Below are 22,515 nucleotides of genomic sequence, written 5' to 3' on the forward strand. Positions count from 1 at the left end.
TCAGTGTAAATTTCCTAAAATGCTCAGTTTGGCTGAAAAAGAGAGAGAAAGCAGTGATTATAATTACATTATCACTGCATCCCCTGGCTTGTGTGACTCCCTGCTTCCAGATGGCCAATTTCTGTCTTTTGCCATATGCTGCCTGCTTAACTCTGCCTGCTGCTTGCCGCCAGGAACACGCTGTGCCGTCAGACCCTTCTGCTGCAGAGGTTCTTGTGAACCTTCTGGAACTGCACACACATACTGTGCTCAGTACTCTCCTCCATTATGCCTGTGATTATGTCTGCATGACAGCAGGACTCCTCTAGTTATAGTTTACTGCACGTTGTGCTCTAATTTTATTTCCTGCAAGTGAGAGACTGGCATGGCATAAAGATTTTATTGGCTTGAATTTGTGCATTATTTGTGAATGATTTCATGGCATTTTGTTAAAAGGGAGGTGGTCTTAACTGTCATGACTTGACCTGCACAAACTCTGATAAAAAGTGAAATCGTGTCTCTCAAAGTTAACTGCTATTTAAAATCAGTTGAAATTGTCATGATACTTATTAAAAAAAAAAAAACAACCAAACAAAACAGTCTCATAGGTTCTTAGCCCCGATATAACATTTCTTTTCATGACAAGTTGCATGTGTTTTGTTCCCTTCTGGAAGGCAAGGAGAGGAGCATTATAAAGCATTAATGCTTTTCATTTTAGATCTGCAGGTCTATGTAATGGCTTCAACCTGATTCTTTTTGAAGATTTAATAAAAGCTAGGCGAAAGGAGTCTTGTGAGAAACATCCACATATGGTGGCGAGGAAAGGAAAACTGATTCAATTATTTCGTTTAGATTAGAGAACAAGATGACACTTTTCATTGGTGTAGCTATTCAAGCACTCAGAACAGTGGGAGTGATCTAATGAATAAATTGAGAGTGCACTGAGGTGAAGGGAACATGATAAATCCAATTTATGAGATACTGTTATGATGGTGAGCAAGCATGAGAGGCTATCATGAACAAGGGCTGTCTGTCAGAGGTTTGCTTGCATCATACTTAAGGTTGTGTTCAAATTTACAAGGCTATAATTCTTACACGGCACACTTCTGTTATTGAACCGACTCCAAATTTGGCATAGCGATCCCGCTCACAGGAAGACTTTTACTTTTTATAAAACTTTATGAAAAAAATGAACTATATAAAACTTCTACTCCTGTAAGTTTTACTCAAGTAGAATTATTTTATAGACAGTTACTGATGAACCGAACACCATATTCCCTCATCTTACCAATTAGGTTTACAGACATTACAATTGCCAAACACAATAAGCTCCTATTAAAACTACCCCTATTTAAGTAACAGAGTGCCTCCATTACCCATGCAAAGGAGGCAGAACAGGCACAGCAGTCAATGGCTGAGACAATAACCACCAAGTACAGCACCCTAACCATTCATCAGCATGCAGTTTGAAAGCATCTTCCTTTCTGGGCAGGGAACAAACATGAACTGAACTAAAGATTGTACGTTCCCTGAGGACGCGGAGAGAACAGCAGTGTGTATAGTAAGAAAAACGTCAATGTACTTGACAACTGTTTGGGGAAAACTTACCAAAGAATTGCCTGGTATTTTTATCACTATGCTGGAATTGCAGGCTATGAACCTTAAATATTTCTCAGGAACTTTCTTTTTGGCTTGGAGAAGGCGGCACATACAAAGGCACACATACTGAGCTGTAATTAATCTGTATACAGAGGCATACGTGGACAATCTGCAAATAATACAGTTTCAGACAGTTTTCTTTTAAAAGTATTTTTGTACATTTTTGTGTTGCATATTAGAAGTATAAAAGATAAAATAGAATTAATTCTTACTAATGCCAAGAATATTTGGACACATCAAATATATTCTATAGAGTATCCTGTAAAACGAGTTTAGTGAACTGTAGTGTAGAAATCTGCAAGGAGGCATTGTCCACCTTGACTATAGGCACGATCTAACATCCTTACTAAAAAATAACAAAATAAAACTTCCAGTTTCTGAGGGGTGCTGTACTGACTCCATGCCTCAGAATGGAGCTGGGAATGACCTACTCGGAGCTAGTTGTACAAAACAGAGCAGAGTAATAAAGATTTGCTGGTATCTGTAACAGGTCGATACTAAACCCTAACTGATACCAAAGCTAAAGGCAAGAGAAGGATTTTGATCAACAGAGGAGGTTTACTCCTGGCTTTAGGACAGTCAAGGAGAAGAGAAAGGAAAGTCTTCCGGGAATGGGAAAATCAAATGTGAGCTTATTGCAACTGACTGTGCAGGAGGCATCGATATTAAATAAAATGAAGAAAACCACATTTGAGCTTTTTGCTCCCCCTGGTGAAATGTTTTGGCAAGATATTCGACACGAGTGTTGCCAGTCATTACCATGATCCACAGCCGCACACAACTTGTGTTTCTGGAAAGACCCACAGGACCCGTGGGTATGTGCTGAGGGTGCTAGCGCTGTGTCCTGAACGCTGCTTCGTCATGACACCTGCCTTCACACAGCAGCCTTTCTGAAGGTAGGTGAGGCTCCTTTCACTTTGTACTATCCCTCTCAGCACTGCATTTTCAAGGCTGTTCATTTAAAGTCTATTAGTTTTTTTCTGCGTCAATCAGAGGTAAAAAATGCCCTGGCAAATCTGAGAGGCCTCCCCTCTCCACAGTCAATCCAGCCAGACACCTCTTGGAAAAATGAGCACTACCCGGCTATATTTTTAGAAAATACTTGGTTTTCTTTGCTGCAGTTATCCAGATGCAGATGTAAGAAGGACCTCATCATGGCGTTTTCTCCGTCAGATGAGTATTAACTTAGGACAAAGGAAAGGAGATTCTGGCTGACCCATGAATCTTGATTTGAGGAGAGGTCTGCTGCTATTGCCGAGTTCCCCAAAAGGAACTGAGGAAGAAAGGGACAACTCATTGCCACCTTGGCCTTGCCCTGTCAGCAAACCCCACCCGAGAGGAGCTCTCCCCTCCGTCCTGCAGCAGCCAGCACCAGAACATAGCCACTCTCGGTGGCTGAAAAGCTGGCTTTCCCTCCCTTGACACCATGTTGTGTGAAGAAGCAGCCATCCCAATCCCATACAACCCTTTCCCAGTCCTTATAGCCTCCCCACAACCCTCATCCCATTTTCAAGCTCAGTCCTTTTTTCTACCAGCACCACCTGTATTACCACAGTCCCTGATGGACCCAACTGTCTCTTTCAGCACATAAGTACCACTTGCTGTTTCTTGCTATGACCAAAGCTGATAGTCCCTTGAAGGCACAAAGGAGTGCATGAGCTGTGAGGAAAAACAGCAATAGGAAAAGGCAAGTCTTGGAACCTGAATGAGGAAGGAGAGGGAATCACCAACCTGTGGCGGGACTCATTCACTGCGTGTCAGCAGTCTCTAATTCAGCAGTTGCATTCTTTGAGCTGCTGAACTTGTCATCTCACAGCCCAGTTTCCACCATCAAGAAGTTATTCACATTAGCCTCCATTTTCTTCTGTGAATATATTCCACCTCGTGACTCCACTCCATGCCTGAACAATTCTGATCCTCTCCCTGGCCTCACACCCACACATTTCAAGTAACTGTTGACTGCTAACTTCTCAGTGACTCACTGCCTGGCCAGCCTATTCACTGTATGTTCAGCTGTTTAATCTCTGAAGGCACCATCAACACATAAAAATATTTTATAAAACTCCACCAGGGCTGCTTTTAAAATAGCAGACATAACTGATTGATACTTGTTTTGGTTTCCTCCAGAAGGATTACAGACACGCTGTGTTTACTCAACAGAGGTGTAAGAGCTGAAGGACCATATTCCTGTAGTCGTCTCTTACGAAGGTTCACAGGCCTCTGCGGCTTCTCCAACCTCAGCACCTTCCTCGTCTTCCTTGCTATTTGTCTGAGCCTTCTGCAAAAGTCTGGGCCCTGCCAAGCCAATACCCAGGGCTCCAATTGGAGCAGTGATCAAGATAGCCAAGAAAGCTACTGTCAGTACATCCATTCCATACTTTTCCAGTTGTTCATCCTGATGACTTCTTGCTGTATCCAGGGCAAGGGAACCTATTGCAGCCTGCAGGAAAGAAAGCATTGCTGAGATGGATCAAGTAACCTTTAGCACTGAAAGAGGAAAAAAGGGACTAATCATCAGTCAACATTTAACATAAATTTGACATCTTTAGTACCTTCAACCCATTTGTTTCTAGGCAGTACATAGAAAAGTAAATGTTATATTACACCTACAAGAACAATTTTCACTTGGCTACACTTCAAATTTCCTAAGCTCATGAATTCGTCTGGGTGGTTCCCTCCGTGAAGAACATTGCTTAACTGCCATTTTATCCACATTTTTGGAGAATGCATGATTAATGAAATGGGCCGGTATATTGCATATTGCAGCTGTTGAAACACCACACCTTGAGAATGTGTCCTGAAAACAGTCAACTAGTAGCAGCTTCTGAAAATTTAGTTCACAAATCTTGCAATAATCCTTGCCTGTTCTGATTCTTAGCTATTGGTTGCAAGTAATCATGCTATTGAGGCAAAGTCTAAATGACTTAAATGATTAAGTCTAAGACTAAATGATCACTGAAATAAAGGAGCAGGAATGCAGCCAGCCTGCGGCTTCTCTAGCAACATGGCTGTCAGACTACCCCTTACTAAAACGACCACAAACTGAAAACCCATTCTGAACCTCTGGTGTTACTGTCCCTGTAGACACTTCATGTGGTGTAAGAGGGAACCATTTTACCTTTGTTTTGAGAATTCTCAGAATCTGTATGTAAAGGCGCAATAACCCACAATAGCTGAGAAATAGTTAAACTTCCTATGATATATGTACAATTCTCTGTCATTATTAAGAGCACAACCCAGGGTGCAAGCGATACAGCTTTACACAGAAAGCTCTCCATGCACTTTTCAAGCAGACTTAGGGCTGTTTAGAATACGAACGGTCCATATACTACACTCTGCTGTTATTGAGCCTGATCCTCTCCCTGTTTACTGCTGTGCTAGTTACGAGGAGCTTTGCTAAGGACAGTAGATTTAGCCTGGAATGAAAGTGATGTTGGACTGTTTACCTGGACAGTGGCTTTGGGAATCCACGCCAGTGAGACGAATACTTTCTCCTTGAAATTAAACCCAGCAAAACACACCATCAGGAACGTTGCTATGATTCGCACAACTAGGGCAATGCCTATTGTAGCAACGCAGAGCCCTGAAACAAAGACAAACACTTCTCAGTACTTTTGTGCATAGGTGCCTGAGGGGAGTAAGCCTCCTAAAACTGTAGCTTCACAATACGGTTGTTTTTTTTGGTGGGGGTGGTGTGATTTTTTTTTTGGGGGGGGAGGGTGTCAGCTGTAGTCTGCTTTGCTTTAGATTTCCTCATAGAGATTCTTTGGAAGCTAGTAATGAAAGCTGGATAATTAGTGAACGATCTTACCAACAGTTTCAGGCCTAAGAGATGTAACAGATACTTCTGCTCCAATTAAACCAAAAAGAAAAGGTTGAAAGATATTCCATGCAACTGCAACAATTTTTTCTACTTCCCTCTGCAATCAAAACAAAAATAATTTGTAGATTCACAAAAATATGGCCAAGTTGACACAACATTTAATTAATCAAAGGACAAACTGAAAATGTATCATAAAGATTGTCCAGAATTGCTCCTCCTTCTTTGTCCTAATACTAAAAGATTCAAAATCAGTTGCACACCTTTTGAAGGTCAGATTGTGTCTAGCTCTGCTAGTAAATAAATACTTGCTATCTCAAGAAGAGAAATAAAAATCACTGATGTTTGAACAGTAACAGAGCAATTTGCAGACAAGAGGAGGAAAATAAAGCATAGTTGATTTTCAATGTTTAGGAAGATGTAATTTGAACAGTTTTGCCATGAAGTTTCTGAGCCTTTGGGAACTACATGCTTAAATATGTTCTTCCATTTGTATCTGAGCAGAGTCAGACCCTCAAAGTTTTGTTTCAGTCATGACCTAACTCCACTTGTACTGCACTCAGAGGCTTGTCTCCATGTGGGCAGGAGCAGAGTTAGACTGAGCAAGTCTGAAATCCCATACTTGCAAAAAGTGTTGAACTTTCCAGTGCGATGTACTGTATAAGGGCAAAGCCATCTTATCTCTTTCTGTTTACACCGAACAATTTTCCTAAAACAACTGCTGCCAGGATAAACAGGAATCTTCCACTTACGTGAAGAGGTACACGTAGCATATCTAATAGCACTTCTTTTTTAATTGAGTTCCCCAATAGCAAATGAACCTTCAGGCTGGTGTGTGTGTAAAATAAAAGTGCAGTGCTCTGTCACTTAATAATCAATCCAGGGCCTAGACATGTCCTGTCCTTGGTATTCTCTCTGGGACTGATCCTGCGACACCTCTTGCTCTTCAGTCAATGGAATGGTAGATGACTGCAATACAAAACTTCTGTAATCTTAAAGAGAACTAGGTGAAAATATACAGACCTCTACACATTTTTCTTTATTTGTCTCATTTCTCCCTGTTATCTCACCCTTGTCTTTTTTGGAAAAAAAAAAATAATCCTCTTTACAGATGTTTGCATTATATCAGTCTGTTTACTGCCCATTTAACTGTTCCAGCAATAGGTACAATGTTCCTTGTTCTCTGTGGACAGTATTTGCCAAGTGACTTCCACCAGGGACAGTAGCAGTGGCCTTTGAGAGGCTCAGCAGAAACACCTTGGTAATTTATTGAGTATACAGTATGCAGACATCTTTGTATCTGATAAAAGAGAGCTAAGGCGTTTGAAATCAACATCCTTAAGGCCAAGAAGCTTCATTCACTGATCAAAAGAATTGAAGCGAAGCATTTATAGACTGCGTATACTCTTTTAAGGTCCTCCCTTCTGAAATGGTTTAACAGCTTTTCAATAGAGAGCTTTATCAGTTGTAATGTCCTTGAGTAGTTAAGTCCCAAGATGAGTTTTTCTTCTTTTAAAATTGGACAACAATGTAATACTTAAATAGAAACCATGGTTTCTGTTTTGTTGTTCAAAAGAGGCAGTGAGACATCCCAAGGTACAGAAATGCAGTGGGGCAGCGACAGTAAGAGGAACCAGGCTTAGCAGTTAAGAGAAAGTGACTAAAAAGCAGTCTTTTGTATGGTTTTTATATAGCCTTATATCACCATTTATTGTGGGCACCCTGCTCTCTAATTTATCCACAATACACTGGCTGGGATTTGGGAAAGATGAGAGACAATGGTTAATTACTGTTTTCCATTTCACCCCTCAAAACCACAGGGAACAAAACCTCAGGGCATTCAGGCCATTTGCACAACTGTATTTTGGACACCTGTTTGTAAATCTTACCATAAAGTAACTGTGTAAGGTTACAGACACTCACAGAGCTGGAACATAAAGCTTTGGATTCCCAGTCAAGCACCTAAAGCTTCATAAATGCACCATTACCACTCCTGACAGAAATTCAAACTCCTGTCAAGCTGTACATTCAAAGGAGTTTTGGTATGGTATGCTTCTTTATATAAACATTTACCTTTTCATCAGACCATCCCACACCTGCAACAAAAGCTAAGACTAATGTGCAGAGCCCTCCTGATCCAGGGAAGCCAAAGTAGATGCTGCCAAAAACGGCAAACATGGACAGCCCAAGTACAAAATATGTCCTCTTCCACGCCAGAGATGCCTGCAGCCAAGGAAAGAGACAAACAAAAAAGTAAATTTCTTTTAGAAATGGAAGAAGAAGGTTACTTTTGTTACTTTTGAAAATCGCAATTTGAAAATAACAATTACCCTTAACCATTGTGAAAGAATCAAAGCTTCCAAGTAAGACTTGAACTATTCGGTTCAGTTGAGGGTTTTTTTGGACATTAATTCCTAAGAAATTAAAATCTTGGAAATTTAATATTTTCTTTCCTCTGCCCATCCAAAATCTTATTGTCAAAAGGCTTTTTGTATCACAAGGAACATGATGCTCTATTTTAACAGCCCTGCTTCAACTCTGTGATAACAGGATTTTCTACCTGTACAGTCAAGTACTGGAACAGTTTATCCAAGGAGAAGTGAAATCCTTGCCACTAGATGTTCTTAAAGAGAAGTCATACAAACTTTCGACAGGGACAGTCTAGTCTTATTTGATCTCACAGCAGACAGTTCTCTCTCTGCCATTGTTCCCCATTTCTATTTATCTCTTTGGCTCCTGTACCACACTTCTTACGTTGTTTAATAAGAGAAAAATTTCATCCCATCGAGGGCAATAGATACTTTGCAAATTGCCTTTAGTAGTCCAGAACATATCTACTTTCTTCCACAATTTTCTGTTCACTTAATTGCCCCTTGATAGTAAATTCATCTACCACTTTCTAGAAGTTTAATTTTTATTGAAAGTAACACATTCGAATTAGCACTAATGATATGCCCGATCACTTAAAGCCCACAATCTGTCCGCTTTACTTTTTTTTAATCTTAGGCCTACTGGAAACATCTTATAGAAGTAAATGCGTCACACATCGATCTAATTGATGAATATTTTACTGCCTGAAACAGGTATCAGACCCTTTCTCCTTTACGTGTGGACATTTGCATCGCCTTCAATGAGAGCAGGATGGTGAGCTGGGTTCCAAACTCTGCATCAGGAAGGACTATGACATCATACGTTGTTACTGTTGCAGTAAACAAGTAATTACCTATAAAACACATCCTCACTTGATAGGCTTTGCAACCTGGAAGCTATTAGCACTGTACACAGCTTTCCCCAAAAGCAGCTTCACATGATGCTTAGAAATTAATAACTTAGGAATATCATCCCTTAGCAAAGAACCTCTATTTTATAAAAAGGTTTTTTTACTGAGTTTTTACCTGATCGTGGCTTGGGAAATACCGAACAAACATTCCCAGAATCCCCCCAGCTGCTGTGCCAACAGCAACCTCCAGCACTCCACGGAGCACATTGTACAGGGTAGAACCTATTTGGCAAAAGAAAAACAGGTTCAGTAAGCCATACACAGACCCTTCACGCACAAACCACCCTGTAGACCTATAAGGGCGATTCCAGGACAGTGCCTGCTTTAAATTACTTGGGGGTAAAGGGGTTCAGGAGGAACCTATGACCCTGAAACAACTGGATAGTGCAAGCTCATGCCAAGAAAGTGTGCCAGAGAAGCCAGAGAAAGAGCCATTGCGAGAACATTGCCAAACCCATGGAAATTTGAAAGCACTTACATTGGGCATGCAGGGACCAGACTTGGCAGCTGAGGGAGCAGACAGGGAAAAATGTTCTCTGAAAGCTGATGTGACCCACAACTCAGGGCAGACAATGTTACACCGAGACTTTTGATCATGGGTGATTTCCCTCTCAATATTCAAGTCCATACATGAACTTTATAAGGAGCTGGCATTAAGTTACAAACCAGTCAGTCATAACAGAGCACACATTCCTCAAAATATCACTGTTTGTTCTGGATTTCACCACATACAGATTAACCAGCATACCAGAAGAGAAAGCCATCCCAAGGCAAGTGTTGAAGCCTGTAATAGCCAGAATGTCATCAATGCTGCCAGCTGCCATTAGCAAAGTTGGGACGCCTTTCTCCACCCCATATCCCCCAGCTTGTAAAATCAGCATTGAGGGAACCACCACAGCAGGGGAGACTGCACCTAGAACAAAACTGAAAACACAGGGGTTCAGCCTCTCTTAAAAAGGCAGCACTGAACTAAAAAACTTCAAAACGTTCTGACCCCCATTCTTTTCAAGTATAAATAAACAGACCTTTACATGAGGTATTCTCCTTACTTTTCCCTGCTAAGAACAAACAGGGATATTTCTATGCAGACTTGCAATCAGCTTTTACTTCCTGCCCAACTCAATCGTATTAAAAGTAAAGGGCTCCACAGACTAAGACTTGAGTCTATGCTGCAGGCCAGTTATGCTCCGTGATATATGCCTTGATTGTCCAATTTAGGAACCTGGTCTAGACATGCTTATGACTCAGTAGCCCAGTCGCTTCTCATAAAAATCAGTGCATGGCAGAGGAGGAGAAGTTCATCCATTTTGCTCCAGTATATGGGTCCAGACCAAGTCCCCCAATTTAGATAGAACTAGATGGAAAAGGTTTTCTCTTCAAGGATATCACTCCAGAATATAACATGCCATATCCTTATTCTTGACTTGTGACAGGAAGGCTGTTGTATGTGCGTCTCTCTTCAGGGAAATTCTGAATTCCAGCATGAAGATTCTCCAAACTGCAGTATCATTTTCTGTCCCTAAAAGCCCCCTGTGTTGTGGTTAAAGACTTAGGGACTGCACCATCCTTGTTTCTTCTTCAAGTGACCACATCACAAACACAGAAGAGCAATGATGCAAGTACTCCTCCACAGCTTGGAAATGTGACCTTTAAATTAGCCACAGAGCCAGACATGAATGGTAAGCAAACAACCAGCGGGGCTATGCACAGCTTCCTAACTGGCATTAAACTGAGGTCTCTGCTTGGCGCAGAGAACTAACTGCACTTGGATCATTTAACTGTAGCATGAAAACAGGCACCTTTGTCATACAGGAGAAAAGAGAGTACGTTACCCTAATATAAATCCCCATTGCCATGGCAAATGCATGAACGAGTAGGCAAGAACAGCAGCTGTGCATGTTTCTGAGATGCATGGTCCGAAAGAAAGCCGTAAACAGACTGCTTTGAGTTTCTTAAGAGCCTGCAATATAAAAGCACATTCAGACATTAGTATCGGTGCTCTTGGTTTTATAGAGAGGAAATACATTTATGATCTGATATGGTTTATTAAAAGAATCCCCTCTGAGCTGCAGTACAGGATGTGACAGCTTTACGTGGTCTAAGCCAGAGATAGACTCAAGCACAACTGGATTTGGATATAAAATTCCAAGTGTGGCAGTGAAACCCACTGAATCTAGCTTCGACAAGGTTCCTGCACGTCACAGGAAGAAGCGGCAGAGAATTCTGTTTGGCTTCTTGTGTAGAGCAAACTAAATGTGAGAGGCTGGACTAGCTGGGATCCATTTGAAAAATGCACCCTCAACACAGCTGACTTACCCACAGTTACTTGAGGCCACTTGCTCCATCCACAAAAGATTTTGCTATAATCCCACACGTTGCATGAGCACCCCCAAAAAATTATCCCAAAATCCATGAACGAATCATGAAAAGTTGTAGAACTACATAAACTTGGTGCAAGGAGCCAAGCATCTCTTTCAGCTGTCTCTCACTTGATACCCAGAGCAGATTAAGTTCCATTTGGCTCAGCAACTTCTATTCAAAAGCTTCTCTAAAACAGAGTGTTTACTTGTAACAGCTGCCTTTAATAATTAGTCACAAACACGACTCTGCTAGGACAGGTCGCTGATTTTGACATGGGAAAAAAACAATAAATAAATCAATGAGTTGCACTTTGTACCAGGGCAGTTTATCCCAGCATAATTAGGGCTGAGAATCAGCAGAGCAACTGACATCTTTGTCTTCACAGCTTCAATTGCATGAGGAACAATTGTAACTGCATCAAAGCATTGCTACATACAGAGTCCAAATGACAGTTTCAATTGCTGTATGGGAGAAAAACGAGTCAAAAATGAAGGCAAAAAAAGTCGTCACGGAATAGAAAGAAAAGCAATCTCACAGAACTGGGCATCCAAGCTGTGTGTAACACCACACAGTCCGTGTTCATACAAGCTTCAATGCCTTGGAAAAATGGATGATAGTAATCTAAGAAACCAGGCATTTTTCAAGAATGACAAACCCCTGTTTTCCTAAATATTTGAAGCATTGGCAACTAACTCCCTAGTTTTCATCTTGGTTAAGAAAAATCAGTTTAGTTGTTCTGAACTAGCTATACTTGACCTAAGTTTTATATAGACTTTAAGTGGCCCCTTAAATAGATAGGGGCCAATATGGTACAGCTTTATTTCAGCCAGCTGATTTTGATCAAGCAAAGCCTTGCATTCATTAATTTATGGAACATGACATTTCATAGTGTGTGGAGGAAGACTATTTTTTTGTTCACAGAAGTGTTATGGGCTTTATTGTGATATGAAGCATTGTTTCTGTGGTGCAGCAGGACTCATCTTTGCAATTAATATATTTGCATTAAAATGGCAATGATTCAAAAAAAAAAAAAAGAAAAGAAAAAAGTAAAAATGACACACAGGTTTGGATTTTTGGTTGGTTGGGTTTTTTTTTTTGATTGGTGTCAACACAACATTCTTTCAAGGACTGGGGATCCCTTCCATTACTTGTTTTAGTTTGTCAGTGTAAACTGACAAGGAGTTTGTCAGGGGGCGTGAACTCTCCCTGACAGACCATGATGGAGCTCAAAATGCTCTGCTCAAAATTCAGGAAATTTCTTTAAGGCAAGAGGGAAAATAGTCATAAAATCAGTTTTCTTCAGGTATTTTTTGGATTGCTTGCCTACTCTACAAATCCAACTGCTAATATTAACATATGATTATGCAATAGAAACTATACTTTCTGTAATGCTCTAATTTGCAGCTCTTCCAAGACCGAACAGTTCAATATTTTTAACAGAACAGATTATTCAGGTTTTTTTGAGGGCTGTTGTATACTTTGCCTCACACAAATGCCTGGTGCCATACCTTTGGATCCAGGCCGAGTCCTGCTCGGGTCAAGATAATGGAAAGAGCGATATTCCTCAGTGCTACAGACCAGCGTAGGTTTATCTGGACGATGTCACTAACGAACGGGGTATTTCGGATTATGAAACCAGCAAGTAGCATCCCTTAAATGAAAGCAAATAAGCTCCTGTCAAATGATTTGCTTTTATTGCACTAAAAGCTTGCATAGAGTTCTTAAAAATAGACATCATATTATGTATTTATGAGAGAAAAAGAAACAGTTCATGTTCTGAATTATTAGCCATGCTTTAATGATGGGGACTGAGTCATGGAAAGAGAGAGACCTGTTTAAAGCAATGAAAGTGGCCTAAGAACACGTAGCTTTAGTGCGAGTCAACAGAATTCATCTTTGTTCACCAGGCGCAGGTCACGCTTACCATAAGCAAAGACACCTCTGCATCCTTAAAGATATTTTTCTTGTTAGCTTGTTTTAACATGGAAAGAGGAAGATCGTCTAATATTGCGTATTTATCTCAGAAGTTGGAAATTGTTAAAAATCCTCTTAGGTGTAAGAAATGCAGGTATGACAGGAACCATAATGCTGAGTTCATTGGGAAATATAATCTAAAACAGCTAATCATGGACTAACTTAGACATCTTAAAATGCTCTGGCAATATGACTCATACAAAGAGAGGAAAAAAAAAAGGGGGGGAAAAAGTCAGGAACTTGCTCTTGTCCTCTATTTGAGCTACTTGCAAGATCCAACCTTTTGCAAATATTAGCAAAACTGTCTAATCAGAGATTTCCTGCAAAGCTATCAGAACTGTAGTTCTGGAAGGATACAGAAAAGTACAGGAAAGGGTGACTTTAAATATAGATCTGCAGAGATTCATTGTAGGTCCTGATGATGCAAAGATACATTTTGGTGGCATAATTTTATATTAGCCATGTTAAGAAACAGGAAACCAAAAAAGACAAAAAGTAAACAAACACTATGCTTGGGTTGGTCCCAGCTTGGCGTGAGCCTTGGCTGTGGATTTGATTTGTTCTGGAACATGCTACTTTCGGTCACCGTTCTTCCCACCACCTCCCGGAAAAAAAACTGGCATAATTAATCTGCAGTACCTCATGACAATTATATCAGGCTAGCATAATAATCATATGCTCTTTGCAATGTTTACTTGAGGTCCAAGTCAGCAGAGCTACCCCAATCTAGAAATCTACTTAAAGCAAAAAACTCCACCTCAAAGGATATCTTCACTGTTCTGCTCCGTGTTGCCTGCTGCAGAAATCTCTCTGCAATGTATACCTAAAATATACTATGTGACTGTTTGAGTAGCAATTTCACTCCTTTTTTCCTCAGACAGAGGCTCACTATAAGGTGCTTAAGTGCTCAGCCAGCCACATTACACTCAACTGCACCTAGCACAAGTGGATTAAAGGCATGTAAGAATACAAGATTTGTATTTTTAGTGTAAAAAAGAATATTCAAAGACATTGTCCATCTCTTCTTCTGACTCACCGATTTCTCCAATTTTCCACAAAGACTGGGGATCTGAACAATGAACTCTGTCCTAAGCAACTCTACAGACGTGTGCTGTCATGCTTAAGTTTCTGTTGTTCAGTATTACCTGTCTGACAAGCAGTTTCATGCTCAACTCATAGCTTTTACATACAGATGTAATTAAAAAAAGCAGAATCCAAATGGTCAGAAACTTTTTTTCTATTTCAAAAGGGGGGTGTTTAGTTAGAAAGGGCAGACTCCCTGTGTGTTACATTCTGTGTTCATATTATTGCAGGCATGCAAGCTATATGCAAAACTTCCCTCCCTCTCATTTGAATTTTTTTTTGCTCGTGAAACTAAGCAGCGCACGAACGCGCATGCTGCCTGGACAGAGCTGTACGTGAAGCTATCCATCCCTTCTGTAAGTAGCGCTGCTGTGTGAGGCACAGCACCAGCTATGCAGGTTACAAAATCCCATCTGTGCACTACAGGCAGGTATTTGTAGCCCACTCTGCCATGAAGTTTTACTGTCTGTCAACAGCTTTACTCATTTCTGCACGAAGCACAGTAAGGGGGCAGTATACAGCTGGCGAGAAGAACCTGGAGCTTCGTTTTTCACTTTTGTTGACGTCACGATATTGTACTGATCTAACCAAAACTTCCTCTAGGAAAGAAGTCTGAAAAGGTTCTGATGATGTCAAAATTAATGTCATTTTCATCTCCCATTTCTATTCTGCATTTTTGTGTAAAATAAAATAAGATGTTGATATGAAAAACAATGTTATGATTGATTGAAAATAACTCTCTTCAGAAGAATTATTCCTTGTGGTGAATTTATTTTCTCAGCTTTCAGTTATCTTGAGATGAAGGTAGGAGAAGAAGGAAATTGCTTTGGATTACCAGTAATAGGGAATTCCTATTTTCTTTGGAAAACATTTTCGTTGTGCGAGATACATGTGAAACAGCTCAGCAATAATTTCCTTATGAATTAATTCTTCTACTGTAACAGGAGGTCCAGATTAAGACTCCTGTTTAGTGCTATTAAAACCAAATTTTAAGTAACTGTGACAGAGGTGACTGAAGGACAATAACTTTTCAATCTGTAGGTAAACAGTTCTCTGGCCCCCAAAGAATTAAGAGGAGAGCCTCAGTAACACACAGGCTATTTCACTTGAGCCAGTTTGGGGGGTTTTGCACCTTCTCGGAGAGGACCAGATAAAATTCACTTGGAAAAGCTACAGATTTTGCGCGTGATGCAGTTTGTTTGTTCCCAATCCAAACATATCTAGCATGCAGGTGTTACTTGACAGTTTAAACACAAATATGCAGGAAGAAAAGAAGGAAGAGGATATCTTACCCAGAAGAGCAGGGAGAGGGGGTAGTGTTCGTATTTTAATGAATCCAAAAATTTTACCTCCAATGACAGCAAAAAAATAAAGAAACAGAATTCCAAACAGGTTTCCACCTGGGAGACACTCAGTCCCAGTGATGGACCAAACCACAGCCCAAACCAGGACCACGATTGCAACTGGAACAAAACAAGAAATATTCATCTTTAATCATCTCTCAGGGACAACTTTGGCTGCTATTAGATCACATTTGGTTTTCTACTAAGGAAAAAGGTACCATGACTTTCAGAAATAAAATCGCTTACCTTAAAAATTGGTTTAATCATAACAATGTGTTTAATCTTTGATACTCCCTAAACTGATGTTCTGATTTTATAGATGCTAAGATACTTTAAAAAAATGGTAGCAGGATCATCATTGGGGACCAAAAAGTACTGAGTGGCCCTTGGGCCACTGTGGAAAGCGCTTAATAGGCCCCGAACTTAAAGCAAAGACTTTCACCACCTTATCTTGCATTTGCTTATCTTCCTTCAGCTACTTCAGAACTGCAGTAAGAACTTGCTGCTGTACAGCCTGGCGTATCTTTGAGCTAATGACTGCAATTCCAGTCTAATTTTTAGCAGAATTTAAGTATCGGTTTTTGGCTGGATGTGCTTGTGCAATATATTGTTATCCCGGGGGGGGGGGGGGGGGCAAATCTGAAGAAGGTCATGTCTCTGGACAGCCTGAAGTAGTACAGATACTTCCCTTGATACAGCAATCAAAGAGGGATAATACACGGGGAGAAAAAAATTCCTGAAAAATATTATGAGAACATTAAGTGAAAATATTATAAAAATATGTAAAAATATTGTAAAATATGTGAAAATATTGTGCTTTTTCCAGGTTCCCAAATCTGTCCCTGCAGTTATCCAACAAGAACAGGCATGCATAGATATAAAAGCAGAAGACTGAAGGAGAGGAAAAAAATGTGTTATTAAATCCCCCTTCTCATAATCATAAGAAAGTGTACTGCATTTTCAGATTGGATTTAATCTTATTAATTAATCTTAATCTTATTTGAGGCTGACGGGTGGCAAAGGGAAGACCAGTAGATTTCCAAACAGAAAAGCCTAAGAATCCCAAGTGAGAGAGAACGGAGGCTGTGGAAGCAGTCAAAGCCACAGGAAGCGTCTTTTGTTAGGAAAAGTCTGAAATAACTGGTTAGCCAGCCATTCTCTTCTGTGAGCCTTCAGTGCAGGGCAAATCTTAAACAGAATGGGTCAGTTTGCCTTGTAGTTAGGATTCTTGGCTTTGCAAGCCTGGGGTATTGAGAAAGAATGTATCACTGCAAAGTCTTATATTTGTTGCCTTAATTCAACAAAAAGCCATCCAGCGTGCCAAAAATGCCACTGTGTTTATAATAATCTTAACGCTCTCACGCCAAAACAAACCATCAAACCAAGAATTAGGAGGTCTTTCTTCTGATGAAAACAATTTTGAATGCAAAACCACACCTACCATGTTAAACACAGAAGAGAGGATAGAAGAACAAAAACTGTACATTCAAATCTTTGTTTCACCTCATATTTTTTTTTTCTGCTAAAGCATTGAAACAAAAGTGTGATGTGTAAAACATAGCTATTTCCCTTCATTATTTGCAAGAACAATGGACAGATATCATCACATCCAGAGAAACAAGTACTTCATTTGCCATTTCTCAGTTTAATTAAACGCTGTCTTTCTTACATACCGTTTGTCACTGTTCGGGCCAGTAAACCCTGAGGAGGACAAGTAAATATTTGCCTCCATGTTCTTGCGGGTATTGAAGACCCTGCTGCCACTTCTGGAGGTTGCTGAGCATGATGATTCAAGAGAGCCGTTTCTTCTGTTTGTGTGTTCCCATCAGTACCTTTAGCATCTACTGTTGGTCCCTCCTGAAGGAAAACAATAAGACTCTCTCAGAAGTGGCACTGTATGCATTTGAAGACTTGAAATCAGCTGTGATGCACTAGACCCACGCCATCTACAGATGACTACATTAACTACACAATCACTGTAGGAATGGTCCAGCATTGTATATTTGGGATTTTTGGTTATGCGTTTGTTTTTGCATTGCACAAAGAACGAACTGCATGTGAGAGACTGCGGGACTTTTGCCTTTTTATCTGCAACTGACAGGACTCCTGTCCCAATACAAATACCATCTGTTCAGCAACAGTATCAGCATATTTGATGAAGAAACAATATTAACAGGCCAGGTTCAGCTTGTCTTGTATATGAGCTAAGTATTCATCAATATTTTCTACAGTTTGATAGGGTTCTGCTTCCAGACTGGATTCCACAATACAGTTAATGATGATCGTCGTTCCAGTGAGACAATGTCTTTAATATAGCTCCTGAATAACTTCTGTTGCAAAGTCTTGAACCAAAATAACAAAACCTGCTTGTGATTAGACAAAGATGAAAGAAACAGAAGAGCTGGCCAGTGCAAGCGTTACTCACATGATCCATTGCTGGAAGGCTCAAGCTGGTAAGTCAAGGCAGAGAAGGAGAAATACTACCCTGGGAGTTATTTGCTTGAAGAATGGTTCCTTGAAGCTGTTCTCTTATACTGATTCATCTACTCATCCATATGCATAGCCAAAGCACTTTTTGACCATTTTTGGATATATGCCTCACTTCGTTTTAGGGTCTTATTTTTGACAAGTTATTCATCTACCTTCCCCTATGATTATTCACCTTCATGTCAACTCATTGTCATAGCATGGACATGGAATTCTTGCCTACACTGTGGTTTGGCCCTCCTCCAGTAATAGTTCCACATTTCCCATTATTTTTCTGTCTCATCTCTCTCTCTATAGATATATATATGTAGATATATATATATTTTTATCCTTTACTCAGAGTCACAGTTGGAACACAAGTCTTGTGAGCCTTCAGTGTGGAGTTACTTGGTTATCTGCCCTGTGATCCTGTGATCACCAGCTACCCACGTGTATAAAGACACGCCATATGGTAATTGTCTTTACAGTCAATCTTATATGTTTACTCTAAAGTGCCTTTTTTATTAAGAATTTTATTCTTACTTGTGTTTACTGCAAGTGTTTTTTAAAGCCGTGGAGGTCAACACTAGAAATACACACATGGAAGTTTAAAATGCGGGGGGCGGGTATTTTTGTTAAATTAAAAAAGGAAGAGACGCATGAACAACTTTCAGCAAGTGGGTGGGTAGGCACAATTTGAAAGCAAAGAAGCAATCTTAAGTCCATTTAATTCTCTTCCATAGCTGATTGTAAAACTTACGCTGATGCATTTTCCACTGCAAGCTGAAATTGCAACAACTGATTTCCAGCAATCCGACATACCACAGACTTTTAAAAACTGAATATTTATGAATTGTAAGACATTCCCACTGAGGAGATTTCTCTTTGTATTCCCTTCAGATGTAGGGATTTTAACAGATGTAGGAAGAAAAAGGAAAGGAAACAGAGGGTTCCTCTGACTGAAACCGTACTTTGAGATCCTAATTAATTACCTCGCTTTTCTCATGCATGGGAATCATGCCATTTCTCTCACATACTGATGGCTCAGAATTGTCATTGTCATTTGCAATATCCTCCTTTACCATTGTTGCAAACCTAAAGAAAGCAATAAAGGTGGAAAAGTTAGAGAGAAGCAAACAATATTATTTTCCTGATGCAACACTTCTCGGTGATGTTGTTTCCTTCCCCATAAATCAGGTGAAAAAACTCTCACAGCCCAATTTGGAAGTAAATGGTTTTTGCATGCCTGCGTATGCTGTACAAAAGACAGAAACTAACAGAACAACAGTATTAAGCTTACAAAGTCAAGCACTAATAAAAATAGAATTAAAAAAATCTAAGTTTTAGAGCCACGATGACCTGTGCTAACCTGTTATTTCCTCCTTAAAGGTATGGCTGTAATATCTATATCTCTATATCTATATATCTGTTTGTGCCTCCTGTCAGCACAAGATAAAAGTTATTTGCTGGCAACACCACGTGCCAGGACCATTAGTCCTGAAAATGTCACAGGGCCTGTGTGCATGGCAGTGCAAGCAACCATTTCATAAAGCTAAGAACAACAACTATAGTTTCTAAAGCTTACACGCGAGGGGACACTATTTCCCTAACTTGAACCCGACCAGATCCAGCTTAGTTTTCAGGGGAGTTTTCAAGAACATGGTTCTGTTAGACATCACTATTCGCAAACACATTGACTGAATATCTGAGAAACAGAAAATGCCTGTTTGAATAAAGATCAGGACTATGCACAACTTGCACTCTGTATTCAGGTGAGCCTGATAAAACTTGGCTCTTTTTTACTGCTTATATCCCATGGAGATACTCCTCAGAGTGGGAAATAAGGTCCAAGTTGCTTGTGGGTAACTGTCATTGTATGTCCTCAGTCTAACTGGTCCACATCTCATCCCATAGATGCTAACAAGAGAGATGGCAGTGTACTGTCCTCTGTGTCAGAATTGTTTGGTGCAAATATTTACTGTAGATTCACAAGCCTGAGCCAGCAAGAGTCGCGTGCACATATCTGAAGGCAAGGCTTGCTAGCATTCTGTTACAGTAAAGGTGCGCCTATATTCTCCACCAACTACATTTCAGTGCTAACAGCATTTTCTTGAAGTCTTTTCCATTGCTCTGGCTATATAAAACACCACTCAAAGCTGAGCCAGAACTTTTGAGCCAAGAAATTCCTTCCTTGCTAAATTGCTGGAAGCAAGTCAGAGACCCAATTCTCACAATTCTGAAGCCTTCCGTTTATAATGATATGTTCGATATATGGGAATGATTGATGCCATGAACAAAGACAGGTGCTATTGTAACACTTGGGTGGTTTTGTTTGATCTGTTCTGATACAGAACAGGCTTGTGACATGGCCAAGGTATAGAGGAAGAATACAGAGCCATAGGCAAACACTTTCAATGTGTTCTAAGGTAATAGTTTTGCTTTCTTTCCTTTTTATATGTAAAGTGTTGATTCACTCAAATTCCAGTACTTTTCTATATCTTTAATTACTACTTGTGGAACCAAATAATTGTGGTCTTAAAGTTTTTTTTTTAATGAAATAAGTGATACTTTTGGGTTTTTTCACAGGATTGTTCGTCCTTTCATTGGGGCTGGGAAGCCACAAATGCCAGTCTACTAGCTGGAATAGAAAGTACCAGCAACCTACCAGCACCTCCTTCCTTCCCGTCACCAGCCACTTCCCCAGGGTACGTGCACTTAATTTTGTGATTCTGAAAGGGGTGCGCGTCAGTAAGGGACAAAGATATTGCTCTCCATCCAGCTTTGCATGAGCAACATCCCAGTTCTTGGGGTCATGTAGCTGTTGACACGAAATATGTTAATACTGCTGAGAAACCCAGGTCCACTTCACAACAGCTTCAGCTCATGCCTGCATTGTTCACCGTAGTGTATAGGAAAGAAAAGATTGACTAAGCAAGGAGCTTGGATGTTCTGCTTAGCAGGACCGGTTTCAAGGTGCGAACAAGGAGTCTGATAGCGGATGTGCTGTCCTTATCTGTTTTGTGACAGGTCTTCACACTGTCACGTTCTTGATACTGCTGCTTTCAAGCAACGGCCAGTTGGATTAATGAGACCAAAGTGAGGAGTCAGCTTAGTCACACCAGGGTGGGGGTTTTTGGGTTTGTGGGTTTTATTTGCTTGTTTGGGGGATTTATTTTTGTTTTGTTTTGGCTTTTTTGTGGGCTTGTTTTGGTTTGCTTTTTAAACTTCATCTCCTATACAAACAAAATCAGGGACTGAGAAATCATGAAGCAGAATTCATACCACAGGGTTAAGCCCTGTACCATGGAAACCAGCCAGTAACAGACTTATTTCAGTACCTCCCTGCAAAATATACTTCCCTTATTTTGAAACAAGAAAGGTTTTTATTATAGGCTTTTATTAGATCCTCTCATTTTACTTGATTTTAATTGGTAGGGAGGAAGAGAGAGAGGGGGAAGCTGAAGAGACGACTGACAGGGGCAGCATGTGCGTGCCCATGGTATTAGCTCTATTGCCCTGGTGACTGTCAGCGTCCTGCTCTGCGCACGCACGGTACAGAAAGGAATACAAATAAAATACCACAACCACCGCCGGAGCAGCTAACGTTCCGAGTAAGTAAAAGACGACAACCCAAACCACGCATCATCATCTACAAAAAGGCGCAAGCAAACCCTGATGCAACCTCCTTCCCCGCCTCCCCCAGCAGCTTCCCGGCGGCGCGGGCAGCCAACAGCCCCCCCCGCCGACGGCTCCTGCCGCCTCCAGCCGCTGGGGATGGAGAGGCAAGGAGGCAGAGGGGCAGCAGACTCACCTGGGGAATAGCGGGGGTCAGAGAGGGGGAACCGCTTCCCGTGCAGCCTCTCTCGCACGGCTGGTCCCGCCGCAGGGAGGCGGGGAGGCGGTAATCCGCTCCCCGCAGGCAGCAGCAGCTCTGTGCCGGCGCTGGCTCCGCCTCCCCCGCTCTTGCTGCCAGTGCCACCGGCCCTCCTCCAGAGCCACAGCCTCGCTACGCCGGCAGCAAAACCCTCGCTCTGGAGCTTGGGAAGACCGAAAGGGGTTCCCGGCTGCCTTCCTACCTCTTGGCACCGTGAGCAGGTCACTGCGGCGAGGGGTGGCTGTACTGAGCTGCCAGACAGGGGTCAGGTTGGTTTGAGCAACGGAGCAGCCCTGAGCCCACGGCGTCCAGGGGGACCAGGGGTGAGACGGAAGCAGGTTTGTGTCTCACAGAGCCAGCCCGCCGCTTCCCATACCATTTCGCTGTAACCTGTACACATAAAAAGGCTGCTTGCTATCCTGCCTTTCCCTATGGCTGTGGGAAGAGACAGGGGGAAGCTGTGCACAGTCCTCAGACTGCAGCACTGCGCTTGGAGGTTAGGTGCAAGGAAAGGGTAAGGATCTCTAGATGATTCTGCTCTGGATGCATGCAGAAGAACTGCATTGGGGCAGGCAGAATAAAAAAAAAAAAAAAAAAAAAAAAAAAGCATGTTTATGATGTTCTCACCAAGACATTTCTACTTCTTCAAGTAGAATCAGGTGTGTCCACCTCCCTG

General features: G+C 41.1%; 1 protein-coding gene across 1 annotated transcript; it reads right to left on the reverse strand.

Annotated features, from left to right (window-relative positions):
- Positions 1–1,538: 1,538 nt before the first annotated feature.
- LOC104021181 (sodium/hydrogen exchanger 9B2) lies at positions 1,539–22,247 on the reverse strand. The gene is made up of 12 exons (XM_087735534.1): positions 21,777–22,247; positions 18,958–19,060; positions 17,173–17,356; positions 15,449–15,619; positions 12,608–12,750; positions 10,571–10,698; positions 9,487–9,662; positions 8,854–8,960; positions 7,532–7,681; positions 5,450–5,558; positions 5,085–5,221; positions 1,539–4,078 (listed from the first exon to the last, which is right to left on the reverse strand). Exons 2-12 carry the CDS (start codon positions 19,048–19,050, stop codon positions 3,839–3,841), a joined length of 1,638 nt encoding a protein of 545 aa, XP_087591660.1. The 5' UTR covers positions 19,051–19,060; positions 21,777–22,247; the 3' UTR covers positions 1,539–3,838.
- Positions 22,248–22,515: the final 268 nt, after the last annotated feature.

Source organism: Nipponia nippon, unplaced genomic scaffold (genome assembly GCF_047370975.1).
Source record: "Nipponia nippon isolate SJK-2023a ecotype South Korea unplaced genomic scaffold, ASM4737097v1 scaffold_6, whole genome shotgun sequence".
NCBI classification, from domain to species: Eukaryota; Metazoa; Chordata; class Aves; order Pelecaniformes; family Threskiornithidae; genus Nipponia; species Nipponia nippon.